Genomic DNA, 19,735 nt, shown 5'->3' with positions numbered 1-19,735 from the left:
AACTATAGTACTACTACTCTTCCTTCAGAAAAGAATGAACTACCTTTTTTTTAGTTCGTTTAAAATACTTTAATTTCAACTTTTCACATGGCATGTTTAGGACTACAAAATTAAAGAGTATTTTGATATATTTGACACAACTTTAATTTAAGGACACAAAATTTAAAAATCTTTTTTATTTTTTTAAATTTTATGTCAAGTTAAAATATGTCATTCCTTTTTAAACGCAAGAGTAACAAAGAATGAGCTTTTCTCATTATTAGCTTGTTGCCCGAAATCTGCGAAAAACCTTTGGAGGGCTCCGTGTCGCAATGGGATAGACTTCATGTCAGCTTTACACAATAATAAGAAGTCATCAACAAGCCATATATATTATAATTTCTATTAATTGAGGGTTAATGGTCCGATTCTATCTTGGACAATTTTTTATTTTTTTATCAATTTACTTGAACTATTTTGACTTGACACATAATTTAAGAAAGTTAAAATTTTTTTTTTCATTAATCTTGTGGTCTTAAATTAAAAGATATATTAAAATGTATCAAAGTATCATTTGATCTTACGATCTAAAATATGTTATACGTAAAGTTGAAATTAAAGTGTTGCTAAGTAAGGAAATGATCATTCCATTTGATGAAATATTAAAGGGGTGTACTATCTCATTTAAAAGATAAAGGAGGTATTATTTTCCAAACACAATAGGTTAGGGGCTTAAGCTGAAATTTATTTGAAGGTTCCAAAAAATAGTCAAAAATAGATCCGAAGTTTCTGAAATGTTGTTTTCACCATCTTATTTCTGTAATATATGTTTTTAAGCTCCATTATATTGTCTGACATTCCTTGTTTGAACGCGTAAAAGGAAAACCAACACACCCCTAAAAAGTAGGAATACAAAAATACACCGTAGTGAGCAGTATATTTGAGAAGGCGCCCAAAAGCCAGTGTCACTCAATTTCAACTGCGAAAGAGCTTTTCGGCGATGACCATTTGATCCTATGGAAAAAAAATCTTTGTTTTCACTGTCAATGAACCTTCGTCCCAGGCAAAGTCTACCATTCTCTGGCTTTACACAAGCTGAGGTGCTTTTTCCCATTTCAAAATTTTGTTTCGTTTTCGTATGTTGACTCCCATTTTATTCTTTTTTTTAAAACGTCTTTTTTCAAGGTTTGGCCTTTATGGGTTTCCAAGAAAATTGATCCATATAATATGTTCTCTCTGTGTTGTGAAATTTTCTGTTGCAACAAAATAATAAATACAAGCGACTTTCTTTCCAAATGAACTTGGCATCACTCATCAGAGCATGCAGAGTTAAGACATGGTAATAATAGGAAAAAAATGAAAGCTTTTTAGATGAGGTAGTAATACGATAACATTTTGTTTTGTTACAGAGTTAAAACCCTTTTCCTTTTGTCTCAGTGTTGTCAAAGGTGCGCTTAGGCCGTTAAGCGAGGCTCAAAACGTGTTGAGCTCTTTGCCTTGCTTAATGTGTGCGTTAATCTCATCATCAAGGTTCTAAGGCATACTTTCCCTTGCCAATGTGCCTCTGCGACACTAAATAATTAATATTTCACTTTATTGTAACTTTTTTTAAAAAAATTTAGTTCATATATTTGTCATTAATGCTTATAATTATTAATCTTGAACAAAAAAAAGGTAGCCCCCGCTATGTGCACGATCCGGGGAAGGATCCCAACATAAGGGTGTATTGTAAGCAGCCTTACCTTGCATTTCTGCCAGAGTCTGTTTCCAAGGCTTGAACCGTGACTTCCTAGTCACATGGTAGTAACTTTACCGGTTACTACAAGGCTCTCCTTCAGTCTTGAACTAAACATAGATATTAATTTTATTTTCTCCCTTTGCGCCTTTTTTCATTAAAACCCATGCTTTATTTGCCCTTTGCGCGTAAAGCCCCGACGGACTTTTATGCACTTTTTGCTTTTTATAAAACTGATTCGGCTTATCTTGAACCTTGTACTGATTTCCTTTTGGAAGTATTCCTAAGCTGTCCTGGTCATTTGTTTTATGTATGCTTATTGGCTGGTGTAAAGCATGAAAATGGTTGAACATACTTTATAGTGCCCTGTGGAAGTGAACAAACATGTAAAATTGACGTAGTTAGTGTCTTAGTGCTCTATATCACACAGTTGGTTTGGTTTGTGGAAAGGGTTCTTGGTTTTACATGGGGCGTGGTCTTCCTTTGTCCTATCACTAAAATAGATAATACTCCATTCTTTTCAATTTTTTTGTATGGTTTTTTACTTGGCACGAAGCTCAAGGAAGTAAAGAAACTTTTGAGTCTTGTGGTCTTAAACTAAAGATATGTAGAATGTACCGAAGTGTCCTTTAATCTTGTGGTTGTAAACATGCCATGTGGAAAGGTAGAATTAAAGAGTTGTCAAAAAAGGAAAGAGGCGTTCTTTTTTATATGGACTAAAAAGGAAAAGTAAGGCAAACAAATCGAATCGACAGGAGTAAAAGAAGGTGTATTTGTATCATGCAGGCCAATAGGCTGCTAGTGTATTTAGAAGTTATGTAGAATCTTAATAAATGCATATATTTCCTTCTACTTTGTCATGATTTTTAATTTAGAAGATGTGATCTATGAACAGTTGTGCAACCACCAATACTGTAAGGAATTTAATGTTGAGCCTTGAAGGCACAATATTAAGGTTAATGATGTGTTAATATGCATATTCAATGAATACATGTTTTTGACAAGATTGGACAAAATAAAAATAAGTGTCTAGTAACGAATGTGAATATCACATTAAATGAGAGAGGTTTGCCTGGGTGATTTGGTTATGTACCTCTATATGCACCGTTGTGACAATATGATAATTGAAGGTGATAAGGAAGATAGATCTAAATTATTGGAGGGAAGTTGTCTTAAAAGATCTACAATCCTTTGGAATCAATGCGAACTCAACTAAAGATAAGCTCGAGTGATTGATTCATTCTGGAATAGCATTTAGAGCATTAATTGTTGGTTTTTCGACATAGTCGGTGGTTGTGACTCATATCTTGATTGTTACTTCGTTGTGTTTTCTTTATATTGAGCTTTGACAAATGGTGAAACTTTATAGGGCATCTTTGGACATTATGCATTCATCGTTGTTTTGGAATTTGCAAAATGATGTATATCTGCAACTTTAGCAACACATGTTGGAATTAACAATTTATTCAGTTACTATCTTCTAAATTGCATTTTTTCATCATCTCTTGTTATTCAAGCAGATTGAGAAAATGGAAAACTTACTTAAACAATCAGGAGAACAAGTTTTTGACCAAGAATTCTGCATGAAATTGGCTGGGGTTTTCAGGTGAGTTGCATTTTTCTGCAATTAAGTTGTATTTCTTGTTGAATAATCTACAAACATGTTTCATATAAATTTGTCTTTTGATACATTTTTGGCATTTTTCAGCCACTCTAAAGGTCGTGCAGGAAAACCGATCGTGGAATGGACTGAGGTTCATAGTTCGATGTGCTTACTTCGGCATATGCTATTCTTGGTTGAATGTCCTTATAGAACTAAGTCCTACTATTTCACTTGAATTTAGGTCCAAACTTGGTTCCAGGACAGGCAGAAGAGCTGTCTCTCAAAGGATAATTCAGCAGAGGCCAACAGGAAGCTGCCTGATGTGACAGAAGAATGTGCTTTAGACGAAGAAAATCAAAGATTTCATATGCCTGAAGGTCTCTGTTGATCTTTTATCTGACATAATGGTTTGATGAAACATTGTTTTGCGGATGCAGAAATTCCCTGCTTCATCTACTTTCCTCCTGACTGACCATTTAAGAGTTTAGAGTTGAAACTAATGCACTGCAATGTTCCTCTCTCTCAAGAATTTAATAATGCATACAAATTAAGGATATCTGATGCCTTCATGTTTAATAATCACTATTTCAATGAATGTTTGTGTTCTTCGTTCAGAGATTTTGACAGAGCTAAGTATTAGTTGATATTGTACAGTTTTTTTTTTTTGGATTGGTTATCAAATTAAATTTACAATTTTACGGAATGAGGAACCTTTTCACGTCTCTAAAGCTCCAAGACCATTCAGCAATTAACATCCCCCAAGAGAGTTTGATTTGACTGATTGTAGTCATTCGCTCTTTCATTCAGTTATTCATGTTAGATTTTCCTCTAGGCATTTTTATCCTAGTTCTTTATCTCCTCTTAGTATAACTGGATTTGTTTCTCTGTCTTTTTTATATGGTGACTTCTCCTTGAAAGATGCTCAAAGTTACTTCTCGTGAATAGTACCTCAAACACTAAGCATAGAATTCAAAAGTTTCAGTTGCAAATAATTTGTTCTGTCAGTTGTATGCTGTGTGATAGTTTTGCATGAGATTGATTTTCTTACAAGATGGGATTGAAAATATACCATGCCTTCTATCCTTCTCTATCTATTCATAATCTTCCCTGAATTGCTGTTGTTTCACAAGTCCTCTCAAAGGATAAAATTATTTCATTTGCTTTTGGGTCTTGGTCTTTATGTCTTACTTTTTCGCAGTTTTCTTCTACATCGAGATACCGAGAGTCAAACTACTTTATCCATTGTGTTCATTTTTCCTTTGTCTCCCTTTCTTGTCATTCACGTTGATCAACTCTAATGGAAGGCTTAAGATATATTTAAATTTACATTCTACTCATCCTCGTCGAAGAAAAAGTTTCATTATACTCACATTGAATATTAATGGTGAAAGAGAGATGTTTTGTTGGTTTCCTCCTAAAAATGCATACTGCTTTGAGGATCCAGTTGATGAAAATCTTCTAAGTAACTGCCAAATAAAGAACTATCTGAGGATATGTTTCATGTTTTGGAAACCACTCTCTTTTGAAGGGGAGCCTTGGAGTAACTAGTAAAGTTGTTGACATGTGACCAGGAGGTCACGGGTTCAAGCCTTGGAAACAACCTCTGATAGAAATGCAAGGTAAGGCTGCATACAATAGGCCCTTGTTGTCAGGCCCTTCCTTGAACCCTATAGCGGGAGATTTAGTGCACTGGGCTGCTCCTTTTCTGTTTTCCTCTTTTGCCAAATGATTTAGTTCTACTTATGCTCCCTTTACTTCTAAACCTGCAGTTCTTTTGTCAGAAAACGACACTTACATAGTCCAGCAAATTCTTTTTCAGGTATAAAGATTCCAGATCTGTCAGACTTAAAATTTGAGGCTAGGTCTTCAGTTGACGGCGCATGGTAAGCCTACATTAGCAAGCCAGGAAGTCTCAACTCTTTTCTTATCAATAGAAATAAGTACTGGCTACACGGCCATTTTTAGCACCAACTTTGGATGCATTTTCAATCTTTTCTGCATTAAGCCATTAAAATGAGATTCAAGAGTGGAATCCTGTTTGGACATTTCTCTTTCTAGATTCTCTTCTCTGCCTGTAAAAAGAATCTAAAAATAAAGAAACAGAAAAGCTAGAAAAGAAAAGAAATAAGTTTCTCTTTACTGCTGAGCGACTCACTGACCTTATTGTGAAGTCAATAGCTCAAAGGGTTCCATCAGAATGACGTTACTGGAAAATAACATCCATTCACTATGTTAATTTTCTATTGTTTGTTTTTAGAAGTTTTCTCTAATTTACTTTTTGGTTATTTTCTCTGTGGTAATAGTGGTCAATGATTGCTGGTTGCTCAATGTTTTACGTTTTTGAGGGGAGCTACATTACGATCCTCCCTTCCTGTAAGCATGCAATATGGTGAATATTAAGGGAAATGTATTGAAGTTCTTACACTTTTTTCCTTGATAGCTAAAACTATCCAAGCCCTACGGGTAACCATTTATGGCTACATGGTAAATAAACATCTGAGAATGTCATATTGTCTTAGGTCATTGAATCTTGTAGGGCCACCCAACATATTGTTCCTTCAGAGCTGACAATATCTATCCAGTGCCTTAGATGCTTTTGCTCTAGAATAATTACTTATTCATGAAACTAATGGTTTTAGATCAAAATTGGTATCTTGTGTGGCGGCTTTTTGTTTGGGAGCTGTTTCATGAATTTCTCATCAGACAACAGTCACGAAATGTAGTTTAATTAGTTACCTGTCCATTAAAAATTGAAACATTAAAATTCAAGAATATCCGTGGAATTTTTCTTCTTCAACCTTAATTACGACTAGATAGGCCCACATTATCCTGCTTGCAAAGAAAGGAGCAAAAAGGGGAAGGAGATATCCATGTCCTAAACTATGTATTTCCTGTGTTTGACCTGGAATTAGCAGTGGTGAGTGGTGACAAGCTGCCTCTGATTCTCAATAAAGGACCATAAATTTTTTGTTAATGCTTTAGTGACCTAGTATTTTTCACTTGAATCAATGCATCCGTTGTGGGGTTAATGAAGTAAAATGCTTATGGTGTTTGACAGGTATGATGTTGATACATTTTTGTCACACCGGTTTCTTAGCTCAGGAGAACCTGTAAGTAGTTCAAATTGATCAAATATGCTGCTTAGATGTTAGAAATACCACTACTCAAATTGGAACTCCAAAAGTGGATGCTGCTTGACATTTTGTGGAATGCAATGTGCTGCAGGAGGTTCTTCTGAGATATGTGGGATTTGGATCAGAGGAGGACGAGTGGATAAATGTAAGAAAGTCAGTCCGTGAACGATCTGTAAGTCTTGAAAATTCAGAATGTAACAAAGTCCGGGTTGGGGATCCTGTTTTGTGCTTCCAGGTACCTCTTTCTTCCATCCATGGAAATCTCCTTGCCTGTTGTTCTAGAGAAAGAGATCAACTAGAAAAGGGGTGTAAAAATGAGATCATAAATGGTTGAAAATATGCATATTCGCTATGGTGGCCTCTAAGTGGCAGATATATTTGCTTGTTGCTGTATGCTTAAACTTTATACTTTGCTTTTTCCTATTTTTATTTAACTAGGAAGGGAAGGACAACGCTAGATATATTGAAGCTCGTATTCTAAAAATTCAAAAGAAATTTCATGACATAAGGGGCTGCAGATGTCTCTTTGTGATTCAATATGATCATGATAACTCAAAGGTGCGTATTCATAACTCGAGAATATCTACACATTAATCATGTTGCACAAGAGATGAGTTTACGTTATCACATTTTGTTCTTTCTTGCTTCAGGAAACTGTTCACTTGAGGAGATTATGTTTCCGGCCAAGCATATTAGCGCGTCTGTCACAGATTTAGTTGAGTATGTTCGTTGCAGCCCACATATTTTCCCTTTTGAAGTAGTACAGATCTTTGACCTTCATATCGCCAGCAGGTTTAGATGCAGCTTATTTTGCTTTTGGGGCCATATTTAATCTAGATCAATATGCTGAAGGCATGACTTTGCTGAAAATCATATAGCTATTATATCGTATATCTATGATCTGGTGTTTGAACAATTGTAAGTGTCAAAACGTTTCGTGGAACTCTTTCAGGAGCAATTTCTGCTCAATGCAAGTTGCGAAATTCGGAAGAAATGATTTTGAGTATATAGAAGTGCATTCATTCAAATGTATATTGAGTATTAAGCAGATGTAAACATTTCAGTTGAATGGATGATAACGAGCATACCAGATACCTGTTGCACTTTTTCTTTTCCCTTACTACTAGGAGCTACTTTTTTGTTCTTCAAGTTTATTACTGCTGTGCTATATTATTGTTTTTGGTGTCAATATTTCTCTTCTCAGACCTTCTTTCACCTTGTATTTTTCAAACCTATTTTGAAATGTTCTTCTTGAGCCATGAGTCTATTGAAAACATCTCTACCTTGTGCCTTACAAGGTAGGATAAGGTTAGTGTTCACTATACGCTTCAAGACACCACTTGTGGGATTATATTAGTTATGTTGTTGTACTACTACGAACTATATATATGTATTGGGTATGTTGTTCCATTTCAAAACTCTAATCTTCATTTTAAGATTGTGATGTGATTCAAAATGTCTTCGGCCGCTTGAATTAATGGCATGACGTTACCTGTAATCAGCATGAAACTGCAGTGCATTTGTACTTTGTAGTTTTCTGAATCAAGCCAAGTGGCACCTCCTTTCACCCATCCTATATATTGTCTCCTTTGTTCCGTTTCGTGTTGAAATAGAAGTTTAATTTATTACTCCCTCCGTTTCGAAATAAGTGAATTGTTGGGGTATTTATTGGTGTTTCAAAATAAGTGAATCATTGAATTTTTTTTCAAATTTACCCTTATGATTTGACAACTAATTAACTTTTGAAAAAGTATTACAAGGTCAGCTTTTTTTTTTTGGGGTAAAAATAAAAAGTTGTGTTAAATTTATGTCTTTAATATTTTTTCCTTAATCTGTGTGCTAAAATTCAATAATTTATTTATTATGAAACGGAGGGAGTACTTATTATTTTATTAAATTTTAGATTGGTTAGTGCTTAGATATTAATATTAGACGAAATTTTAAGAGCTTTTTTTTTTAATTTCGTTATAGGAGTTTAGGAGAGGACAAGTCTCTTTTTCTCTATGCGAATTAGACGTGACATAAGAGAAGCCGTTATTTATCAAAAACTATATTATTATATTTATATTATTTTTAATAATAAAAGGAGGTTCTGACATTGTAACGTCCCGAAATTGGATCCCGAGACGTCACATGGTGCTTAGGGTCACAAGTGACCCCAAGCTAACCTTTCTACTGGTATAACTCATAAGCAACTGAATAAAATGCTTAGATTTGTATAAAATCAGCAAGAACATAAAACTTTTCAGAACTTGATCAATACAAATCTGAACTTTACAAGATTACAACTCTGCTTTTACCAAAATAAAACTGAAACTGAATACATTAACTCTACTGACTGTCTATGAAGCCTCTACTAGTACTGACTTTAGATCACCGAGTCATGACTTCCAACTATCCCAACTCAATACGACTGAAATGGGAAAATAAAAAACTGCTCAAACTGTCTATCTAGCTCAAACCCTTGAATCAAAAGGATTCATCACCTGTTGACTGGAAGCTGCGACTTGACTGAATCTGAATATGCATACTAAGTCTTGTACCTACATTATGAGACAATGTAGCACATAGACGTATATGTGGATCAGCATTTTGGGAATGTACTGAGTATATGTGGGTGCAATGCAATAAGCAAACAATATCTCAATATCATCATAGTTTATAAAATTATGCATGCTGACATAAATGACGCACATAACTTGAATAATATCTGAAATATTAATCTTATAAATCATGAATAATGAAACATGTATAAATCTCGTGGTCATTTAACTTGCTTCTAAAATCTGTATTCTCCACTTATTCTCTAAACTTGTAAGCTAGATGAAATCTGAAACTCATTCTGTATAGTAAACTCTTTATCTCAATACTTTAAATCAATAAAATTGTTTCAAGAGTGGGGGACATCTTTAGGAGTTTCTTCTAACTGACATAAACCATGTGAGCTACATGGAGTCCAACGTCTTACCCACGTTGGGGAGAGCTGTTCTATCCTTGCCATCGGATAGAACCTTAACTTTAGTGGTCACTATCTTAACCCACTTGGGGTATATCAAAAACCTACGAGGGCACGTAGTTCTGGGGAATGAGACCTCAGAATCAAGCCCAACTCAGTGCTAAATACTACTCCCTTACTTAGCTTAGAACTTTAAAAAATCCACCTTAAAACATTTCAATAATATGCAATGGAAGCCAAAACGCATCCCCTTTATCTCAAAATCAAGGATGTGGATTTCTTTCTTAACTTAAGATCAAAACTCACTTCTTTCGTGAAATCTTGATAGACGTATCATAAATAAACTTTAAAGTCACAATAACATAGAAATATATGTACTCTTCTTGAAACACTTTAAAAAGTATCAATAAGTCATTCTCAAAGACTCACAATTTCACAATAAGGCTCAATTCACGACAACAAATCTTGAAAATTCTTGAAAATATGATATCAATATAGGAATGTGCAATTTATGTCATGAACTCTCAATTTATATCATAATTAAATAAGATAATCATTCAATTCAAGACTAGAACAATTCCATAATCTCATAAACTTGAAATATAGCAAAATAATATGAATTCATCTTGAAAATACGAAATTCTTTAAGAAAAACTAAAACTTTTGGGCACAAGAACGAAAGGGTGTTCTTGTTCAAAACCCACATACCTTATTTAGCTTGATTTGGTAGAACAAGATGACTTTTGAAGCCTTGAGAGTTTTTCTTGAAAGTACTAGGATGGTGGTGCTTGATTCTTGAGTGTTCTTGAAGAAGTTCTTGAATTCTTGGTCTTGGGGCTTGATCTTGAAAGAAACCCTAACCTTGTGGTTGAAGGTGTGTAGAGAATTTTGAGATGTTTAACTAAAGAGAATAGAAGAAAAATACGTTCCTTGGGGGTTATAAGTCGTGGGAAGTGAAGGAAAAGACCAAAATACCCTTACTAAACCGCTTCCCAATTACTGAAAATCTTGGCTGACGACCAAGGCTGATAAGCTGTCAGACTTGTGATAAGTCGTCAGAAATGTCGTCACTTGGGAGTTGGATTTTATGGGTTTCTTCTTAAGGCTGACGACATTTGTGATAAGCTGTCAGACTTGTGATAAGTCACCACAAATGTCGTCACTTGGGGCTGGAATTTATGGATTTCTGCCTAAGGCTGACGACATTTGCTGATAAGTCGTCAGAAACGTGATAAGTTATCAGAAATGTCGTTAGGAATGTGATAAGGCATCAGAAATGTCGTCACTCAGTTTTCCAGGCTGACATGCTGGAGTAAAATGGGCATAACTTTTTGCTCCGATATCGGATTTAGCCGAAATTGATATTGTTGGAAAGATAATTCGAAGAGATTTCATTTGATAAATAGTAGGTCACCCAGTTCATCATATACAAGGAGTTATGGTCAATTGAAGTCGACTCAAGTTTCGACGCTCACTAAAACTCGAACGATAGGAAAACTTTCAACTTGATCTTGAGTTAGGGGATCTCAATTCATGCTCAAATAGGTTCCCACACTACATAATTGATTAACATAGCAAATTTGCATAGGATTTATGGCTTTTGGAGCATCTACACGTAGAAAAGATGGTTATTTTTCTAGCCCGAAATGCGGGGTGTTACATTATCTCCCCCTTGGGATCATTCGTCCCCTAATGTTGCTCTTTAGGTTAAGAATACAGAGAAACTGAGGATACACAGTTGAAATAACTTATTAAACTGAATCTATATCTTTCTAAACTTTGGCATACTTCGATGAATGCATATTCTCATGATGAGAATAGCTATCTAACTGAATCTTTGATTAGAGAGGAGCTGAATGACGGAAGGTTGTTACCTTCGTCTATATCTGAGCTAACTTGCCCTTTTTACTTATTTTTGAAGAGCTGACTCATGCTAAGGGTTTAAAGTTTGCTTGATGTGCTCATGGTGCTATCGTACTTATAGACTGTGAGGTGATAGTTTATGTAGGCACAAATCATGAGAAAACAAGGCTAAAGATCACACAATGGGTATCACAGTGTCTGAGATGGAATACTTGGAAAACGAAGATCGTTCGGTAAATATTTATGAACTGAATCATGACTAGATATTCGAATTCTGAGACTGATGCCTGATACATATTCTGAGCTGAATTCGCAATTGCAAAACTATTTTGGAATTACCGTACTTATGAAACTTCAGGCAGAAAACTAGGCTAGTTCGAAAAATGGAAATCCATAGAAATCTATGTGCCTGATTGTTAAACTGAGCTGGTGTCTATCCAAACTGAATCATACTAGATACTCATGCTCAAGTGGAGGGTTTCTTCAACACCCCTCTAGGGAGTTCTAACGATTTGAAGGAGCCAAGAATTTTGGTCAAGATCTGAACAAGACATCTGAATAAGGGATTACAATATTGCTACAATTCCATAGCTTGGAATCATAGACCTTTGAATCGTAGACTGCGGTAGAATTTACTAGGCTTTAGGCAATGGAACACCTTACTTAAAACTTAGACACACTTCTAAAATATTCTGTCAACTAATCCTTTACCTTAAAAACCATACTTTTTGATTCATCTTCTAATTCTAACAAGGCCGTTGATATTTCCTTCTACTCATGTCTAAACTGAACTAAATTCCCTCACCATCTTCAAGCCTAACCCACAGTTATAAGGTACACCACATAACACTGTACTACTAGTCTGAACCGTAATTCAACACACCCTGCACTTCACAACTTCTCATCTCATGAAAATCCTCTTTACTACTCAAACAACCACATTCAACCTCGTACTAGACATTTTACTAATGTGCAGTGCATTCTTTTTAAATGTACAAACATGATTCAACCTCGTACTAGACATTTTACTAATGTGCAGTGCATTCATTCTAAATATACAAACATTATGTTCAAGCCTCACTTCTATAACCACATATGCACTTCTAAACACACTTCCCTAAAATACCTTTGTCACAATTACAAACCTCTATCAAGAACAACTTCCATGCATTACTTCTAAGAAGACATACATAAGATTTCAACTACCCAAACATCTCATATAAAACTTCGACTAACCATGACAGGTATTAAAGACTTGGATTCAATCTTACTTTACACTTTACTGCCTTAGCTAAAGTAATCATACAACGATCTTTCAGTAACAAGAAATATTTACTCTCTCCCATCTAGACAACTGATTGTCATCACTATCTTGACCGAAGGAAAGGTAATAGAAGGTTAGAACATGAGGGCCCAAAATATGAGGGGATACTATAAATAACTTGACACTCAACTGAGGCTTGAGGAATAGAATATATAGCATCATGGACTTATCAGAGAAGTATGATATGAGGACATGCAAGATATAAATTCGAATTTCGCTGATCATTAAAAGTATTGCTTGAGTAATTGGACTGAACATACTGTAAAGCTTGAGTACATGAGTCATGAGCTACATGACCTGAATTTGGAGTTCATAACTTATGGAATGTGATTCCAACTGCTGAAAGAACTGGAACTCCTCATTTTTGGGAACTATGAGAGCACATAATTCTCCATCATATGCATGAACATGAATTAAGATCATAAAACTGAACGTAAGGCATGAGTAGGTATTGGGACAACTGAAAATACTGAAATAAGATCGGTTCAAGCATTAATCTTTCTCACAGCTATTCTACAACTTACTGGTACATCTACTAGAATCTGAAAGCTTGACTTAGTTACTTGTTCTATCATTTCCCCCTTAGATGTAAGCCATCACTCTAAGGCTATGAACCATTATATAAACTCTAGTCTAACTACAATCACTTTACTCTAGAGTCTGGGATATAGCAATGCACATGAACAAAAGAACTTAACCCGAATGACTACACCTGAAAGCATAAAACCAACTTCTAATACTCACTTCTATGCTACACCCTATCTTTCTATAGCCTCAATAGTCATCATATAACACTTGAAAACTTACTAACTTTGAATCTGCATGAGCATCCCCATAGTTGGAGTACACACCATCTAGTGCTTCAACTCTTATTCCTGTTAGCTAAATCTTTGAAATTTCAAACTTAGATTCTAAGGTTTAACATGGGTATCTCCAAACCTTTGATGGACCATACAACTTCTATCATAGTCTACCAATATAACGCTTGTAAACTTATAATTCTAAACCATAAGAATCACATTCATACTTAAAAAGGCTCAACATCTTCAATCAAACTCCTTAACCTAACTATTAAGAACATTATTCATTATCTAACTAGTCTTTCTCCACCTAACATTTCAACGGTACTACCGACCCCATAACATATAATAATCCTTAAAAAAATAATGCAGCTCCATAGCACCTTGGGCGTACTTCTGCATCATACATACAACGTTAAACTTGATTACGAATCAAGTAAACTTAGGCTTTTGCATATACTGTTCATGCCTATGATATCACTTCACTATAACTAGTATTATTAGCCAAGAAATCATCACATCCACCTTCATGACCACCAATCGTTCAAACTTAATACATAGTGCTGTTCTCACTTAGAAGCTATAGAATAAAACAAATTAAGAATAACTAGCCCACTTGAACCTCATAATAACAATAATAGTTCATAAATAGATGGCCTATCTTATTTACAATCTATTACCACATCCTCCTTCTACACATTATTACTATCCGCCTATATATACACCTAAACTTCTTTTGTAGCTCTATAAGTTTCAACCAACACAAAAATAACAAGATGCACAATAGCTAGTGAATCGAAATAGGCCTCACACAACTTTACTAGACTTTGATTTTTCAACAAAACAATGATAAAAAGGTTACAAGAGATAGAAACTTGACACATAATATTCAATGATCTAAGAATACACATCTTATGTGTTACTTGCATGACTCATAAGAGTGAGGACATAACTTTGATCTTGAGAGACTTATAATACACTAGAATGCTACTCTCAAGCCGCTTTGTGTGACTTCTGAAGCTTCTTGCTAGAAAATCTGAGAGCGTTATCTGGGGAGGAACTGGTACTTACTAATCATGCTATCTCAAGAATAATACATAGATAGAGAAGTATAGCTTTACATTATAGATTTTGAGGAGGAATCTGGAAGTACATCTGACTTGGGTATAATGGACGACTTTTATGAATCATGAATAAAGCAGTTCAATCATCGGAACTCAAAAGAACTGATAGGATACTTTCTAGATCTCTTACAATCCAATAACTATCTATACAGACTGTCTAAGAAAGCACTATCTGTAAAGATTTAAGCATGACTATTTCTAATACCTTAAAAATAAGGCTGAGATGGTTCAGATAGAGTAAGATAAGAATCTGTATAAGTTTCTTAAAGAATATTTCTATAGCACGATCTAAGACATGAAAGAATGGAGATATTTCCTAAGTGCCTTGTAGCCTTTCGAAGAAAAGTACAGATGTCTCCATACCATTTTGCAAGAATCAACTAGACACAACTTCACAGACATCCTAGGACACTTGAACTCTGTGCTCTGATACCAAGTTTGTAACGCCCCAAAATCGGGTCCTGAGACATCCCACGGTGCTTAGGGTCACAAGTGACCCCAAGCTAACCCTTTTACTGGCATAACTTATAAGCAACTGAATAAAATGCTTAAATCTGTATAAAATCAGTGAGAACATAAAACTTTTCTAAACTTGATCAATACAAATTTGAACTTTACAAGATTACAACTCTGCTTTTACCAAAATAAAACTGAAACTGAATACATTAACTCTACTGACTGTCTATGAAGCATCTACTAGTATTGACTTTAGATAGCCGAGTCATGACTCTCAACTATCCCAACTCAATAGACTAAAATAGGAAAATAAAGAACTGCTCAAAATGTCTATCTGGCTCAAACGCTTGAATCAAAAGGATTCATCACCTACTGACTGGAAGCTGCGAGCTGACTGAATCTGAATGTGCATACTAAGTCTTGTACCTATATTATGATACAATGTAGCACATAAACGTATATGTGGATCATCACTTTGGGAATGCACTGAGTATATGGGGGTGCAATGGAATAAGTAAATAATATCTCAATATCATCATAGTTTATAAAATTATGCATGCTGACATAAATGGCGCACATAGCTTGAATAATATCTGAAATATAACTCTTATGAATCATAAATAATGAAACATGTATAGATCTCGTGAGTCATTTAACTTGCTTCTAAAATCTGTGTTCTCCACTTATTCGCAAAACTTGTAAGCTAGATGAAATCTGAAACTCATTCTGTATAGTAAACTCTTTATCTAAATACTTCAAATCAATAAAACTATTTCAAGAGTGGGGGACATCTTTGGGAGTTTCTTCTAACCGACATAAACCATGTGAGCTACATGGAGTCCAACGTCTTTCCCATGTTGAGGAGAGCTGTTCTATCCTTGCCATCAATAGAACCTTAACTTTAGTGGTCACTATCTTAACCCACTCGGGATAATCAGAAACCTTCGGAGGCACGTAGTTCTGGGGAATGAGACCTCGAAATCAAGCCCAACTTGGTGCTAAATACTACTCCCTTACTTAGCTCATAACTTTAGAAAATCCACCTTAAAATATTTCAATAATATACAATGGGAGCCAAAATGCATCCCCTTTATCTCAAAATCAAGGATGTGGATTTCTTTCTTAACTTAAGATCAAAACTCACTTCTTTCGTGAAATCTTGATAGACTTATCATGAATAAGCTTTAAAGTCTCAATAACATAGAAATATATGTACTCTTCTTGAAACACTTTAAAAAGTATCAATAAGTCATCCTCAAAGACTCATAATTTCACAATAAGGCTCAATTCACGACAACAAATCTTGTAAATTCTTGAAAATATGATATCAATATAGAAATGTGCAATTTATGTCATGAACTCTCAATTTATATCATAATTAAATAAGATAATCATGTAATTCAAGACTTGAACAATTCCATAATCTCATAAACTTGAAATATATAGAAAAATAATATGAATTCATCTTGAAAATATAAAATTCTTTAAGAAAAACTAAAACTTTTGGGCACAAGAATGAAAGGGTGTTCTTGTTCAAAATCTACATTCCTTATTTAGCTTGATTTGGTAGAACAAGATGACTTTTGAAGCCTTGAGAGTGTTTCTTGAATTTTTCTTGAAAGTTGTAGGATGGTGGTGCTTGATTCTTGAGTGTTCTTGGAGAAGTTCTTGAATTCTTGGTCTTGGGGCTTGATCTTGAAAGAAACCCTAACCTTGTGATTGAAGGTATGTAGAGAATTTTGAAATTTTTAACTAAAGAGAATAGAAGAAAAATACGTTCCTTGAGGTTTATAAGTCGTGGGAAGTGAAGGAAAAGGACCAAAATATCCTTACTAAACCGCTTCCCAATTGCTGAAAATATCGACTGATGACCAAGGCTGATAACCGTCAGACTTGTGATAAGTCATCAGAAATGTCGTGACTTAGGAGTTAGATTTTATGGCTTTCTGCCTAAGGCTTATGACATTTGTGATAAGCCATCAGACTTGTGATAAGTCATCACAAATGTCGTCACTTGGGGTTGGAATTTATGGGTTTCTGCCTAAGGCTAACGACATCTGCTGATAAGTCATCAGAAATGTGATAAGTTATCAGAAATGTCGTCAGGAATATCATATGGCATCAGAAATATCGTCACTCAGTTTTCCAGGCTGATATGCTGGATTAAAATGGGCATAATTATATGCTTCGATATTGGATTTAAGAGAAATTGATATTGTTGGAAAGATAATTCGAAGAGCTTTCATTTGATATATAGTAGGACACCCAGTTCGTCATATAAAAGAATTTATGGTCGATTGAAGTCGACTCAAGTTTCGACGCTCACTAAAACTCGAATGATAGGAAAGCTTTCAACTTGACCTTGAGTTAGGGGATCTCTATGATCTCAATTCATGCTCAAATATGTTTCCACACTACATAATTGATTAACATACCAAATTTGCATAGGATTTATGGCTTTTGGAACATCTACATGTAGAAAAGACGATTTTTGTTCTAGCCCGAAATGCGGGGTGTTACAGACATATTAATATATAGTGAAGTGTTCTGCCAGATTTAGAACTTCTTTTTGATACTCACTAATAATCCTAGTGATTGGATTTCTATGCTTAGTCTGATAGGACATATATTCAAATAAACGATTTTATAGCAAATGACTATTCATCTATTGTATTTTCATGCAAATCGGGGGTAAGAAAACTCTATAGAAAGATGGTGATTTAATTTGATGTTGTTTAAGAAGGAGTTCGAATGCATGTGTGGGTTAAATAAATCAATGGACAGTCTTTGTCCTATTGAAAATATCAATGAATATCCAAATTGAAAAGTAAAAAACATTCCTAGTTGTAGTAATGTTGATTATTTATTCGGTGTTAAAGACATTTGAAATTTTATCTCTGATGACACTTTTGTAGTTAGTGATAGGAATGGAGACAGTTTTCCATCTATTTTGATATTGAAAATCAGATTTTTGAGATTGGTAACGATCATTCTTTTCTGAGTGAACTAGAAAGTTTTTATTATAGTTATTGAAATTCGAGTTCTTTGAATAATGATTTAGGGGTGAAGATCCCTACTATAATTCTTACATGTAAGATACTCAGTATAGCTGGAATAATCACATTAATAATTGCATTGATAATCATCTTCAGTCTCAAATTTGTATAGATGCTTTCATTGTAAGTGCTAGTGAAAATGATAGTGACAGTTATATTTATAGGATCGTTTGTGGTGATGAAAGTCAAACTAGTAGTGAAAACGAGAGTTTCAATACACAAACTCGCACAAAGGGCAATGATTTAACTATAAGAGAGTTTCAAGGACAGTGATTTAACTATAAGAGAAAGTTCTAATGATCCCGAGGTAACTCAAAAATACAAGCATATGTGGTTTCAATGCGAGAATTTTATGGATTAAATTATAAGAAAATTTTACAATCAAAAGTAAATATTTGTGAATAATGTGGATATCATTTGAAAATGAGTAGTTCGGATAGAATTGAACTTTTGATCGGTCGGGGTACTTGAAATTCTATGAATGAAGACATGGTCTCTCTAGATCACATTGAATTTCATTTAGAGGAGGAGCCTTATAAAGAACGTATTGATTCTTATCAAAGAAAGACAGGATTAACCAAGGTTGTTCAAGTAGGCATAGACCAACTAAATAACATTTTCATAGCAATTGGGGTTATGGATTTTCAATTTGTGGGGTTAGTATGGGATCCATAGTCGGAGAGAAAATCACCCTTTAATTGAATACACTGTCAATCAAATTTTACCTCTTATTATAGTGTGTGCTTTTGAAGGAGTGCGCATGCAGGAAAGAAGTTTAAGCTTGATGCAAATGACTAAAATATTGTCTTATTTATATGATTATTAATTAAATAAATAATTATTTTATGTATCAATCTTTACATCTCTGACAACTAGTGGAGCGACTGTTAGTTTTGATATGTTGAGGGTCATTATTGTCGGACCTAATGCCTACATTGCATTTACAGATAAAAAAATAATTGAACAAACATTGATATTAGTAATACAACAACATCCCCAATATTACAGTTAGTCTCATGCCATTAATTCAAGAGGCCAAAGACATTTTAAATCACATCACAATCTTAAAAATGAAGGACTTAGGTGAATCGAGGTACTTTCCTAGGATGTGTTTGGTTTAATGAGTTCAAGAGAATACTTATGACTAAAAGACTATATCACTTGGAACTAATCCCAGAATGTGGTTTAGTTTAGGGGGAGTCGCAATCCCAATCCCAACCCCAATCCTTTTGAAACAAAAGTAGATGTAAACTAGCTTAGAGTATGACAAGCTAATTGATGATCAGGATGACAAGGAGCTGGAAGATAGAAGAGCATATTAGATGTTTATTGGAAATCTATTGTACGTGATGATAACAAGTTAAGACATTTCCTTTGTCATGGAAAACCCCATGACAATAATGTACTTTCATCAAAATGAATTCATAATGCATATTCTTAAAATAATTTCTCAAAACTCATTACATATACATACATATATAACTTTAAAGCTTGTTAAAATCGTAAAACCTATAGCTATGAGATTTAGGATAGCCCCACGTACCTTAATGACGAAGAAATCATGAAGAAATTGACCATTTTAGTTTGAATTCTCAATGTTGACTTAAATGTTTTTGCTTTATAGCCTTTTCTGCTTTTGCTGAATAGACTTTACAGCTGTAGATTACATCTCTTCAGACATTGAAGAGTCACCTTCTTCTTCATT

General features: G+C 34.5%; 1 protein-coding gene and 1 pseudogene across 1 annotated transcript; both read left to right on the top strand.

The window, feature by feature from the left end:
* Positions 1-828: 828 nt before the first annotated feature.
* LOC107847773 (protein SAWADEE HOMEODOMAIN HOMOLOG 1) lies at positions 829-7,600 on the top strand. Its single transcript, XM_016692259.2, has 9 exons — positions 829-1,079; positions 3,235-3,320; positions 3,423-3,468; positions 3,559-3,694; positions 5,137-5,200; positions 6,376-6,427; positions 6,543-6,686; positions 6,890-7,009; positions 7,102-7,600. Exons 1-9 carry the CDS (start codon positions 996-998, stop codon positions 7,165-7,167), a joined length of 798 nt encoding a protein of 265 aa, XP_016547745.1. The 5' UTR covers positions 829-995; the 3' UTR covers positions 7,168-7,600.
* Positions 7,601-17,627: 10,027 nt separating this feature from the next.
* On the top strand, positions 17,628-19,042 carry LOC124886563 (annotated as a pseudogene).
* The last annotated feature ends 693 nt before the right edge of the window (positions 19,043-19,735 follow it).

This window comes from Capsicum annuum, chromosome 8 (genome assembly GCF_002878395.1).
Source record: "Capsicum annuum cultivar UCD-10X-F1 chromosome 8, UCD10Xv1.1, whole genome shotgun sequence".
Taxonomy (NCBI): Eukaryota; Viridiplantae; Streptophyta; class Magnoliopsida; order Solanales; family Solanaceae; genus Capsicum; species Capsicum annuum.
The sequence above is the reverse complement of the archived record's forward strand: the minus strand, read 5'-3'. Positions and strand labels throughout refer to the sequence as shown.